Source organism: Rhinichthys klamathensis, unplaced genomic scaffold, assembly GCF_029890125.1.
Source record: "Rhinichthys klamathensis goyatoka isolate OS25496 unplaced genomic scaffold, OSU_Roscu_1.1 h1tg000514l_1, whole genome shotgun sequence".
In the NCBI taxonomy this organism is placed as follows: Eukaryota; Metazoa; Chordata; class Actinopteri; order Cypriniformes; family Leuciscidae; genus Rhinichthys; species Rhinichthys klamathensis.
This window is the reverse complement of record NW_026606994.1, coordinates 402618-415898: the sequence shown is the minus strand read 5'-3', so window position 1 is coordinate 415898 and position 13281 is coordinate 402618. Positions and strand designations below refer to the sequence as shown.

The window sequence follows — 13281 nt, the reverse complement described above, 5'->3', positions numbered from 1 at the left end:
CAATGCATAATGCTCTTTTGCATGTTATATAAAAGCAGTATTCAGAATTCATGAAGTGATTTATTGGTGTTTTATTTAAAAAAAGGTTCTGCATACCGCAAACTCATTTTTGTCACATTTACGATGTTTTTGCAAAAGTCTAGGATCAACAGATTGGCAGTATGATAAGAACATTAGTCAAAAAGGAGATGTTAAAAACAGTGACATCACTCGCCGTTCATTTGTCACACTGGAAATGGAAGGTCAAGTCTGCATTGCATTGTGGGATACAGTGTCTTGGCTGTATTGTGTACATTGTAGCAAACACAGTATATCGTCTAAGTGTTTACAAACATGCATTCATAAAATTCACATAATCATGCACAGTATACCAGCAAAAATATTAATGTGATCATCATTTGAAACCAGTACAGTTACAATAAATCCCTCATCTGAGAGTTTTACAGAGCCGAACGCTTCCCATGATCCTGTGGGTGAGGGGTGAGTCAGGCATGACAGGCTGCCGTGATTCATGCAGGGCAAGTGCATGCTGGGAAGACATGAAACCCACTGTGGGGTGGCGTGGTCGCTAGTACATCATGTGTGTGCCTATAATAACTACACACTCCTCCGTTCCAGCTGAGAACAGCATCATCAGGCTGATTCTAAACCCCGCACTCGCTTTCATAGTTCATGCTTTATTGTTCAGTAAACAACAACAAAAGATTGTGTCGAATGAAAATTGAAACAGTAAACTAAAATAACACGGATTATTTGAATGCATGACTTTAAATGTGTATTATGCAGTCACTTCCTGTTGCTTTCTTTACATTTAGATGCTTGAGGGTCTTCACTTCCCTTCTCTCTTCAAGAATTTTGTTTAGCAAAAATCATATTTTTAGAAATGAGAGCTGGTTCTGAACTCTTAAGAAGAATATCTCAGTGAAATTCAAAATGATTTATTTTTAAAGAAATGAGAAGTGAGATATATTTTATTTTATATGTGTGGAGGATGAATGCAAATCAGTTCTAGGAAATGTGTAACCAGCGCTCTGAATAAATCATAAAAGTAACACAAAACAACAAAGAATCATTTTTCAACTGTATATATTTGATATGGGATGGCATCCCTTTTGAAATAAAGTTCTGGATGATTTTATAAACCCCTTTTATGTATATATAATTTTAAATAATAAATATATCTCTTGCATCATCAGCACACGCTTACCTTTGTGTTGAGCGGCGATCGCATCTTTACTCAGGGAGATTTTACCAATGACATCATCGTGACTGTGGCATGAAACACAACATGAGATGCGTATTAATAATCAGCCGTTTTCCACATTACAGTAAACCGCCATCATGATCATCAGCTCTTTTTAGATTCACAGACAGACATAATGAAGAGTAAATAAACAGATCTACACTTTTACAGTAAAAAGGGTTCAATGAGGTTCTGTATGAGACTCAATTCTATAGAAAAGGAGAAATGTCTTAAAGGGCCCCTATTATGTTTTTTTTGAAAATGAACTTTCATGTAGTGTGTAACACAGCTCTAAGTGAATGAAAACATCCAGCTAAATGTTTAAATCTGAAAATGCACCGTATATTAAGTTATTGTCTTTCAAAAGTAAGAGTCGACTCTGAGTCAATGAAACGAATCATTTTTCAAACGAGTCATAAGCCGTTTCGTTGTGACGTCAAGACGAAACATTAGCATATTGTCCCGCCCACTTATTGCTCGTGCGTGTGTGTGTGTGTGTGTGTATGAGTGAGTATGTGTGTGTGTGTGAGTGAGTGAGTGAGTGAGTGAGTGAGTGAGTGAGTGAGTGAGTGAGTGTGTGTTTGTGTGTGTGTGTGTGTGTGTGTGTGCACGTGTGTGTGTGTGTATGAGAGAGAGAAGATATGTAAGTGTGTGTCTGTGTGTTTGTTTGTGTGTGTGTCTATGTGTGTGAGTGTCTGTGTGAGTGAGTGTACAGTATGTGTGATTGTGTGTGTGTGTGTGTGTGTGAGTTTGTGTAAGGGTGTCTGTGTGAGTGTGTGTGTGTGTGTGTGTGTGTGTGTATGTGTGTGTGTGTGTGTGAGTGAGTGAGTGAGTGAGTGAGTGAGTGAGTGAGTGAGTGAGTGAGTCTGGCCAATCAGAGCAGAGTAGACCAATCACAACAGACTGAGCCGTCTGGCCAATCAGAGCAGAGTAGACCAATCACAACAGACTGGGCTGTCTGGCCAATCAGAGCAGAGTAGACCAATCACAACAGACTGAGCCGTCTGGCCAATCAGAGCAGAGTAGACCAATCACAACAGACTGAGCCGTCTGGCCAATCAGAGCAGAGTAGACCAATCACAACAGACTGAGCCGTCTGGCCAATCAGAGCAGAGTAGACCAATCACAACAGACTGAGCCGTCTGGCCAATCAGAGCAGAGTAGACCAATCACAACAGACTGAGCCGTCTGGCCAATCAGAGCAGAGTAGACCAATCACAACAGACTGAGCTGTCTGGCCAATCAGAGCAGAGTAGACCAATCACAACAGACTGAGCCGTCTGGCCAATCAGAGCAGAGTAGACCAATCACAACAGACTGAGCCGTCTGGCCAATCAGAGCAGAGTAGACCAATCACAACAGACTGAGCTGTCTGGCCAATCAGCAGAGTAGACCAATCACAACAGACTGAGCCTTCTGGCCAATCAGAGCAGAGTAGACCAATCACAACAGACTGAGCTGTCTGGCCAATCAGAGCAGAGTAGACCAATCACAACAGACTGAGCCATCTGGCCAATCAGAGCAGAGTAGACCAATCACGACAGACTGAGCCGTCTGGCCAATCAGAGCAGAGTAGACCAATCACGACAGACTGAGCCGTCTGGCCAATCAGAGCAGAGTAGACCAATCACGACAGACTGAGCCGTCTGGCCAATCAGAGCAGAGTAGACCAATCACAACAGACTGAGCCGTCTGGCCAATCAGAGCAGAGTAGACCAATCACAACAGACTGAGCCGTCTGGCCAATCAGAGCAGAGTAGACCAATCACAACAGACTGAGCCGTCTGGCCAATCAGAGCAGAGTAGACCAATCACAACAGACTGAGCTGTCTGGCCAATCAGAGCAGAGTAGACCAATCACAACAGACTGAGCTGTCTGGCCAATCAGAGCAGAGTAGACCAATCACAACAGACTGAGCCGTCTGGCCAATCAGAGCAGAGTAGACCAATCACAACAGACTGAGCCGTCTGGCCAATCAGAGCAGAGTAGACCAATCACAACAGACTGAGCCGTCTGGCCAATCAGAGCAGAGTAGACCAATCACAACAGACTGAGCTGTCTGGCCAATCAGAGCAGAGTAGACCAATCACAACAGACTGAGCCGTCTGGCCAATCAGAGCAGAGTAGACCAATCACAACAGACTGAGCCGTCTGGCCAATCAGAGCAGAGTAGACCAATCACAACAGACTGAGCTGTCTGGCCAATCAGAGCAGAGTAGACCAATCACAACAGACTGAGCCGTCTGGCCAATCAGAGCAGAGTAGACCAATCACAACAGACTGAGCCGTCTGGCCAATCAGAGCAGAGTAGACCAATCACAACAGACTGAGCCGTCTGGCCAATCAGAGCAGAGTAGACCAATCACAACAGACTGAGCTGTCTGGCCAATCAGAGCAGAGTAGACCAATCACAACAGACTGAGCCGTCTGGCCAATCAGAGCAGAGTAGACCAATCACAACAGACTGAGCCGTCTGGCCAATCAGAGCAGAGTAGACCAATCACAACAGACTGAGCCGTCTGGCCAATCAGAGCAGAGTAGACCAATCACAACAGACTGAGCTGTCTGGCCAATCAGAGCAGAGTAGACCAATCACAACAGACTGAGCCGTCTGGCCAATCAGAGCAGAGTAGACCAATCACAACAGACTGAGCCGTCTGGCCAATCAGAGCAGAGTAGACCAATCACAACAGACTGAGCTGTCTGGCCAATCAGAGCAGAGTAGACCAATCACAACAGACTGAGCCGTCTGGCCAATCAGAGCAGAGTAGACCAATCACAACAGACTGAGCCGTCTGGCCAATCAGAGCAGAGTAGACCAATCACAACAGACTGAGCTGTCTGGCCAATCAGAGCAGAGTAGACCAATCACAACAGACTGAGCTGTCTGGCCAATCAGAGCAGAGTAGACCAATCACAACAAACTGAGCCGTCTGGCCCATAGACATAATAAATACATAGACGCCCTATTGGCCGCTTTGGAACGTTGCTGCGATACGTCAACGGGTCCGCCATTTTGCGGAGGGCAAGACTGCGCTGTGAACAAATGTAAGCAAACGGGGGAGCTGCGTTTTTTCTGGATAAAAACAAACTGTTTTTACATTTATCAACCGATTTCAGTGGTTTGTATGTGGTGTACAAAAAGTTCCATCTCTAGTGATTTAAAATCTCGATAGTTAGACTTGTAAAATATTTTTTTTTAATAAAGAATGGTCAATTAAGCTCAGGCTTGTCATGTATCTGGCTTTTTATTCTCGGATAAGAATGGTGAAGACCCCCATACTGAGATATAATTTAAGTTTTCTTATTGTGGAAAAAGCATTTTCTGTGATTGACCAGATTTTAGCAATAACAAAGATAACTGATGGATCCTTTATAATAATACGTTATGGTACAACTACAGTGCAATGCAAATAGTAAATATAACATAAAGTGAGAAGTAATAGTAAATAGTTTAGTCAATAAACTAAACAAATAGTATACAGCAAATAAAATAGTAATGATTAGTATAATTATATAATATCATAAGTGCAATAATACAATCATAAAAATATTGATAATAGCATAGTTTATTAATAATACTATAATAATAGCAATAGAATAAGAAATATCAATTACAGAATATACACAATAAAAAATAAGTTAAATAGTGACTTTAATATTTAACTCTTTTTGTTAAATTTCAGTTTTATTGATCAGTAATAGTCATTATAACAGAAGTAGCTTCAGTCAAACATACAGCAGGATACAACGTTAAAATAGCCTAAATATAAAGTTATGAAACTTCACTTTGCCCTCAGCCAAAACGATTTACCAGGGAACCATTTATAGATTAATGAGACCAAAGATCGCCCGTTAGATATACACAAGACGAATAATATCTCATGTTTAACCACTAGACTACAGACATCCGAGTCAGCGGCAAAACTTCAGAAGCACTGGCCGAGGGACGGCTGTTCCAGGCGGGGTAGACGAGCGCTGAGCGCATCTTACAACTCCGAAAACGTCAGATCAAATTTTTAAATAGACGCTATCTTTATAAACAAACCACATATTTGAACTTTAAACAACTACATTGTCGACTGAAAAACTATTTAAACTACATTTCGTGACACAATAACAGTAGTATTTTTAAATGTAACCTCTGAACGTTACTATTACTAATTAAATCATGACCAAATACAACCAAAAACAAACGTTCAGTCTTGCTGGTGAAAGGTAATTCCTCGAAAGCTGTTTTCAATTGTGTGGCGATGTGTACAGCCCCAAGCAGCGCACAAAACAGGCATTTTTCTCAATTCCCGGTATGAGAGGTATGGGAAAGTTGCCATCCCCAACATGGCGGCGCCGTTGACGTACGCTCCAGCGGCCAATAGGGCGTCTTTGTATATATTATGTCTATGGTCTGGCCAATCAGAGCAGAGTAGACCAATCACAACAGACTGAGCTGTCTGGCCAATCAGAGCAGAGTAGACCAATCACAACAGACTGAGCCGTCTGGCCAATCAGAGCAGAGTAGACCAATCACAACAGACTGAGCTGTCTGGCCAATCAGAGCAGAGTAGGCCAATCACAACAGACTGAGCCGTCTGGCCAATCAGAGCAGAGTAGACCAATCACAACAGACTGAGCCGTCTGGCCAATCAGAGCAGAGTAGACCAATCACAACAGACTGAGCTGTCTGGCCAATCAGAGCAGAGTAGGCCAATCACAACAGACTGAGCCGTCTGGCCAATCAGAGCAGAGTAGACCAATCACAACAGACTGAGCCGTCTGGCCAATCAGAGCAGAGTAGACCAATCACAACAGACTGAGCCGTCTGGCCAATCAGAGCAGAGTAGCTCGCGGAAAGGAGGGATTTAGAGAGATCGATTTATCTGACGAGTCGTTTGAGAATCATAAAAAATGTGGTGATGTGCAAATGTATATTATGAGGAAATGAAACAGTTTTTTTTATCTTTGATGCGTGTAAACCTGTTGTAGGAGACTCCAAAACTACATTAGGAAACTTTAAAATAGCATAATAGAGGCACTTTAAATGATTGCTTAAAGCTGCAGTCTGTATTTTTTCCTCTTTGTCGCCATCTCTGTTCGAAATCTGCAATTGCAGTCATTTGTGGAATTATCAACTTTACGTGAGTTGTAGTTCGACACCGCACAGCGCGGAGGAACACATTGAGGAGAGTGTGAGGCTGTCAGTCACAGCGCCGGTGTCGATACTGGCATTCAGAATCACAGATTATTCTTTTTGGAAGTATGACCAACATGATAATTTTCACCGGAAAATGTCATCTGAACTAGTAAGTAACATCCACTTTTGTTCTGGTTCTGACGTTGCAGTAAATCGCGCTGATTAAATCTAAAAATCGCTTATCATCACGCAAAACCGTGCAAATTATGCTTTTTTCTCAACTTGTTAATGTTAACAACGTCAGCATTGCGTGACTACATGTAATGTCCTTCCGATATTATCCTTGCTTTCGCATGGGCCGGTTGCCGTCTCTTTTTTCTGTAGCCACTCTGAAGTCCGAACGAAGTCTTTTGCATTTTACAGCGGGTGAATCTCCAGTTGTCGCTGGTGATCGTCGTTTGAACCTTTCTGGATCCGCCATCACATTATATTTTAATTATAGTTTAATTATATCAAATGCTGTGAGAAAAGGCTATAAATCTCCACCTCCAGCATCCTCACACGCAATATAGCTTATACTAGCCGAGACTCTTCTTTATGTGTACAGATGTGTGTGTACAGATGTGTGTGTACAGATGTGTGTGTGCAGATGTGTGTGTGCAGATGTGTGTGTGCAGCAGATGTGTGTGTACAGATGTGTGTGTGCAGATGTGTGTGTGCAGATGTGTGTGTGCAGATGTGTGTGTGCAGATGTGTGTGTACAGATGTGATGTAATAACGCAAAGACATGCTCAAATCTCCCGTGGAAATCCACCAGTACCACTGGAATTAAAAACATTATTACAAGCTTACCGCTTTGAATCGAAGTACGGCAAGCAGAGAGTGTTAAACACTGGCTGGTTATGTATTTTATCAAATATGTATTTTGGATCATTTTTAACCCCAAAAAAGCTACGGACTGCAGCTTTAATACTTTCATGTTTAGTGGGTTATTTCAATTATTTCTAGTGATAAAGTATATTTATGAGCTACTTAATTCATCAAATTCAATTAAAAAAAAAAAATTAAACTAAATTATTTAATTAAAACTAAATCCATCAAATGATCCCATGACGGGAACCCATGAAATGTTCTATATATGAAGCGCCTGACGGAACCTTTTAAGGTTCCATTTAGAACTTTTTCTTCTAAGAGTGATACAATGAAACACTCTTAAAATCAAGGTTCCAAAAGGGTTATGTTTCACAGTGATGCCAAAGAAGAACCATTTTTGGTTCCCCAAAGAACAGATCAGACTGAGCCATTTTAATAATCTATAATAATCATTTAAATATCTTTAATAATCTTAATAATCCTTTTCCACTATAAAAGCCTTCTGTGCAATGGAAAGATTCCATGGATGTTAAAGGTTCTTCAACCATCAATGCCAATTATTAAATAACCTTTATTTTTAAGAGTGAGTTAACTGCAAAACATGATGTTCTTCCTCAGTGTTTCAGTCTCGTTTTCCAGCACAAATTTCCAAACATTCTTAAATCAAGAGACATTTACTGGAGAAGAAGCAATAAAGTGAGTTTGTGCTTAAAACAAGAAAATATCTGCCAATGGAGTCAGAAAAATAAACTTCATTCAAAGGGAAACAAGATTATTTTTCTGACCACACTGGAAGATATTTGTTCTTGTTTAAGCATAAATTTGATACATTTTTCAGAAAGCAAAACGTAATATCTTCAGTCATTTTGCTTCTTCTCCAGTAAATGTCTCTTGATTTAAGAATGTTTAGATATTTGTGCTGGAAAACCAGACCGAAACACTGAGGAAGAACATCATTTCTCTGCTGTGAGAACTGAACAGACCAGAGCTGTGGTCACCGACTGTCATCACACCATCTGTGTGTTTGTGCGTGCAAATGTTCTGCTGTGACTGTGAGTGTGTTCATTTACAAACACTGCATCATGTGTGTTAGTGGGCAGACGGGTCTCGACAACACAAACAAGAGCAGAGCCGTCCGTCAGATGCTCATTTACTCATCTAACTTCATGCATTCTGGACACACACACACATGAGCTTTTACATCACGTTTGTTACCTAATAGTGTCTTCATCCATGACATAGAAGGTGAGCGTATGGAAGCCCGTTGGCAGATGAAGGGTGTATTCTTCCCCCCAGAATGGATTCAAGTTCTTCCAGACGGTCGCAGTTCTGGACGGGACACAGAAAACACACAGTTCACTAAACGCTTCACTGCAAACACTCCGCATCATCGTGCGGCACGCTCAGTTTAATACATGTATCAGAGCCTGAATTACAATCTGCCTGGATACAGAGAACAATTTAAATGGCCATAAGTGACGACGGTGGAAAACAATCAATCAATTCACCCATTTTCTCAAAGGGAGGCCTGAGCATTTCCATTTCAAAAGACATTTTTTTAAATATGCACCACACCAGGTGTGCTGTTCAGGAAACTCTCACAATACAGCATGTGAAAGCAACTCAACACACAATCTCACGCGCAATCGTTTTTTTGTTGTTGCAATTATTTAGTTCTCCGTGGTAACCAGCTGATGATGTAAAGTGCATTAATGCTTCCATCATTTGCATTAGTGTCCAACTGTGGTCGATCAATTAGATCAATAACAACACCATGATCGCCACAATTAATCACCATGCAAGCAATCAATGAAGGATTATGATGATTCATCGATCATGCAAAATATTGACAGATGCAATATGAATGTGTTTAGAGATGTGGCTTATACACTTTCACACACATTTACACATCTAGCTATATAAATGACGACTAACCTTGCATCTATATGTCTATATTAACAGCACTTGGTGCGTTTTAACCTGGCAGTTTAAAATGCTGTGTATATATATATATATATATATATATATAATATATATATATAGGGCCTAAAGCTAATTTTTTGCCACACCTGCCAATGGCTGTTGACTTAAAACTGCCATAAATATTCTTTAGCGGCCATAAAACAGACAGTAATGACACCAAAATTCACAATCCAGTTTCGATACCACAGCTAAAACTACTAGACTAACTAATATAAATGTAAAGACAAGTTATTAAAGACAAGTAAATTAAACAAGTTATTAAAGACAAGTAAAGCATCAGTAATAAAATAAGAACAAATCATCAAATTACAAGCAAAAGCACAAATAAATACAATGTAACAAAGATACGAATGAAATAAACAGTGTTCTTCCGGTGTGTCTGACAGTAGTTTTCACATACAGAGATTTCATAAAGTATGCAAATGTAAAATACCACTGCATAGTCCTCACTGTAAATTAAACATCCTTATTAATTTATTCGTATTAAAGTTACAAAGGTTATTCAGACAAGAGCAGTGAGAGATTTTTTGATTAACATCTTTGATTAACATTATAAACGCAGACAGCATCAGGAATATTAGGCTACTGTCACTTTAAGAGTGAATGCACTGATCTAATATACTGATACTGACATGCATTTACTTTCTCAACTGTTTACGTTCACTTAAAGGAGAACTCCGGCGCAAAATGAACCTTTGGTCTAATTACACATTGTTACCTAGTCAACCGTTATCTGAGATTTGTTTTCATGATTATCGAATGTAAATAGTTTTATCTCTAAAAACAGTTTAGTCTATAAAGCTAGTATAACGCTAGTATATTGGGCATAGTGTAATGACAAATAAAAATCGCTTGTTAATACCACTAACAAGGCTCAAAATAGCCCCACACTAACACGGTAGCATAATGAGGGTCCCTACCTTCAAACCGAAGCATTGAGAACTTTGTCAGTGTCCAGACAGTTTAATAAGAAGATATTTAATACATACAGTCAACTTCGCGTATACAGGCAGGAGCCATCTTTGAAAAACAGTCTCTACCAGTCGATCTACAAACGCCGATCCAAGCCTGCTGTTCGCGCTCACCTTATCACAACTTATAGCTCGTTCACATCTCACCAGCGCACTTGGATCGGCGTTCGTAGATCGACTGGTAAAGGCTGTATTTCAAAGATGGCTCCTGCCTGTATACGCGAAGTTGACTGTATGTTTAAAATATCTTCTTATTAAACTGTCTGGACACTGACAAAGTTCTCAATGCTTCGGTTTGAAGGTAGGGACCCTCATTATGCTACCGTGTTAGTGTGGGGCTATTTTGAGCCTTGTTAGTGGTATTAACAAGCGATTTTTATTTGTCATTACTCTATGCCCAATATACTAGCGTTATACTAGCTTTATAGGCTAAACTGTTTTTAGAGATAAAACTATTTACATTCGATTATCATGAAAACAAATCTCAGATAACGGTTGACTAGGTAACAATGTGTAATTAGACCAAAGGTTCATTTTGCGCCGGAGTTCTCCTTTAAGACATAACCGACTGTAAGAGCCAAATGTGTGTATCTTTTATTTTGGGCCACTAGATGGTGCTGTAGGCTCATGTATATATGTGAGGGGTCAACAGGTAGTAGGGAGGTGTTGACCCGGAAGGGCAAACAAGTTTTTGACCGCTACGGCGGAGTTTGATGAATGCTGTTGTCGTGTGAAGTTCTGGGAATCTTCGTGCTTGTGGACCTTGTGTGCTGTGCAGTTATGTGGAGGACAATAAAGATGGTAATATTGCAACGAAGACGATGCCTATGGAGTTACTTTGCACGTAACAACAAGTTCAACATTAGCTGCCTGGCGTGTCATAACAAGTAGCTACGGGACAACAACTCTAGCACAGTATTAGACTGGCTATTATACCGACTATGCTTACTATTTTTGACATAATTTTGTCCGCTCACCTGAGAGAAGACATGAAAGCGAACTCAGGTAAGTTTCCGCGCTGTCAGTGTCGTGGCTTTCTGGGCGTTCGCGTCGGATGTTTGCGCACACTAAACTTTCCACACAGCGCGTGAGTAACGAAACCAGCTCCCTTTCTGGTTTGCATCTTCTTGTGCTTGAATATTTTAATTGTCAAGGCTTAAACATTCGTGGCGATAGCACTCGCCCGTCAACTGTCCCGAGCGTCGTTCATGTTTGTTCACATTCATTGCTAGAATTCATACAATTTTTACCGGCCAACTGGCGAGTGACACCGTTTCATATACTAACCAACACTGAATTTGACATGCATTTGCCGCTTGGCAAGTGTTAATTTTAAGCCCTGTATATATGTGTGTATGTGTGTATATGTATATATACAGTCAAACCAAAAATAATTCACACACCAGATTTTTTTACTAGTGTGTGCAGGACACTACAGTTCATTTATAAGTGACTCGAGGAGAGCAAAATAAAGTAAACTGTGACATATTATACCCAAAAATTCTTCATACAGTGACTACCAGTAAAATGTAAAAAAAATTGGGGGCCAAAAATTACTCAGACACTTTGACCTGATCATGTTTTGCTGAAGTGTTTTTCTTTAATTGCTAATGCTCTTTTTACACAGACTGAACAACATGAAGCATTGATTGATCACTGGTTGACCTAAACTATTATTATCTAATTGTGTAGTTAAATTTAACAGCTGACGGATATTCAACATAATTCATGTGTGAGAGTCGAACAGAAGGACGGACAAAACCAGTCAAATATCAGCTGATTTGATAACTCTTGTCATACTTTATTACCATTTTCTAAACTATAGCGAATAAACTGTGATAATGTGATAAATGTTGAAGGTGTCTGAATAAATTTAGGTTTGACTGTACACACACACACACACACACACACATATATATATATTATATTATATATACACACACACACAAACTTTTATGTTAGATGTGATTAATCGATTTGACAGGCTGACACACTTCTATATAAACCGTAAGTACACACACAGGTAAGAATGTGAATCTCACCTGGCCACGACCTCATTGTCAACTTTGACGATGCAGTATGGATCACTGGTTCCAGAACTGGACAAAAACACACACAACACAACACCATCATCATCCTCATCATGTCAACAGCATTATGACTCCAGATCAGACACTTGAGATCATGATCAGCAGCATGACTCTCATGCATCACAAGACAAGCTGAGGTGTTTTGCGAGAACTTACACATCTTTTGCAGGCAGATTTCGTCCCTCGACGATGCGAAAGTACAGAGAAGTGTTTGTGGCCATGATCGCAGGAGCTTCATGTCACTGAAGATCTGCAGGGCTGCTGGTTTGGAGCTCACACATCAGCACTGCACGTCGAAATGAGGAATTCATCAAATAAGTTCTGCTAATTAAATCATAATGATACTAAAAGAAAAAAGAAAACGCTTCTATCTTCTTTAGAATACCTAAATCATGATGGTCAGGTGATGATTTGTTCAGATCCACACTGGAGTGGCTTCATCTGTCCAATCCATCCACGCGTAAATCCATATTCGTGTCATTCATCTTGAACCCACCAGTTTGCATTTTCTGAAGTCATTATATTATCTACATGCATTAGTCTCGATGTAACAGCGCGCGAGTCGTGATGCTTCTGACTCTGTTCTCGGATGATGATGATGATGATGAGAAGATGATGATGAGGAGGAGACTTCAGTGATGCTGATGAGAAACTGAGGGAACAGCGACATCTGCTGGTGAGCGGCGCACAGCGCAGCGACACGCTAATGAAAACACCACACACATCAAATAACTATTAAATTAAAAAAATTAGAACAGTGATTTAAAACAACAGTAAGAGGAAAAAACCTTGGGAAACGTGTTTTGAGAAAGAAAAGGAAAATGATGAATGCAATAAAACGAGTAACCTACAATAAGAAATTATTATTATTACTATTGACATGGATTACAACAAAGAAATTATTGTTATTTTGTATCGATGTCTATGTTTGAAATAGTGAATTATTATTTAAAACTCTAAGGCATGTGAAAGGGCAGCCCTGCGTGCTG

General features: G+C 40.2%; 1 protein-coding gene across 3 annotated transcripts in view; it reads right to left on the bottom strand.

Annotated features, from left to right (window-relative positions):
• Nucleotides 1-12908, bottom strand: part of LOC130072945 (rasGAP-activating-like protein 1) — a 41497-nt gene extending 28589 nt beyond the window's left edge. For 2 of the 3 annotated variants that reach the window (XM_056238279.1, XM_056238281.1), the window contains exons 1-5: nt 12678-12908; nt 12449-12550; nt 12245-12301; nt 8464-8577; nt 1208-1269 (exon numbers count right to left, since the gene is read on the bottom strand). In XM_056238279.1, coding sequence (XP_056094254.1) covers nt 1208-1269; nt 8464-8577; nt 12245-12301; nt 12449-12513 — 298 coding nt within the window. In that variant the 5' untranslated portion in view covers nt 12514-12550; nt 12678-12908. Of the gene's footprint in view, nt 1-1207; nt 1270-8463; nt 8578-12244; nt 12302-12448; nt 12554-12677 lie in introns of all 3 variants that reach the window. The other variant, XM_056238280.1, reaches the window with a different exon arrangement.
• Between the last annotated feature and the right edge of the window lie 373 nt (nt 12909-13281).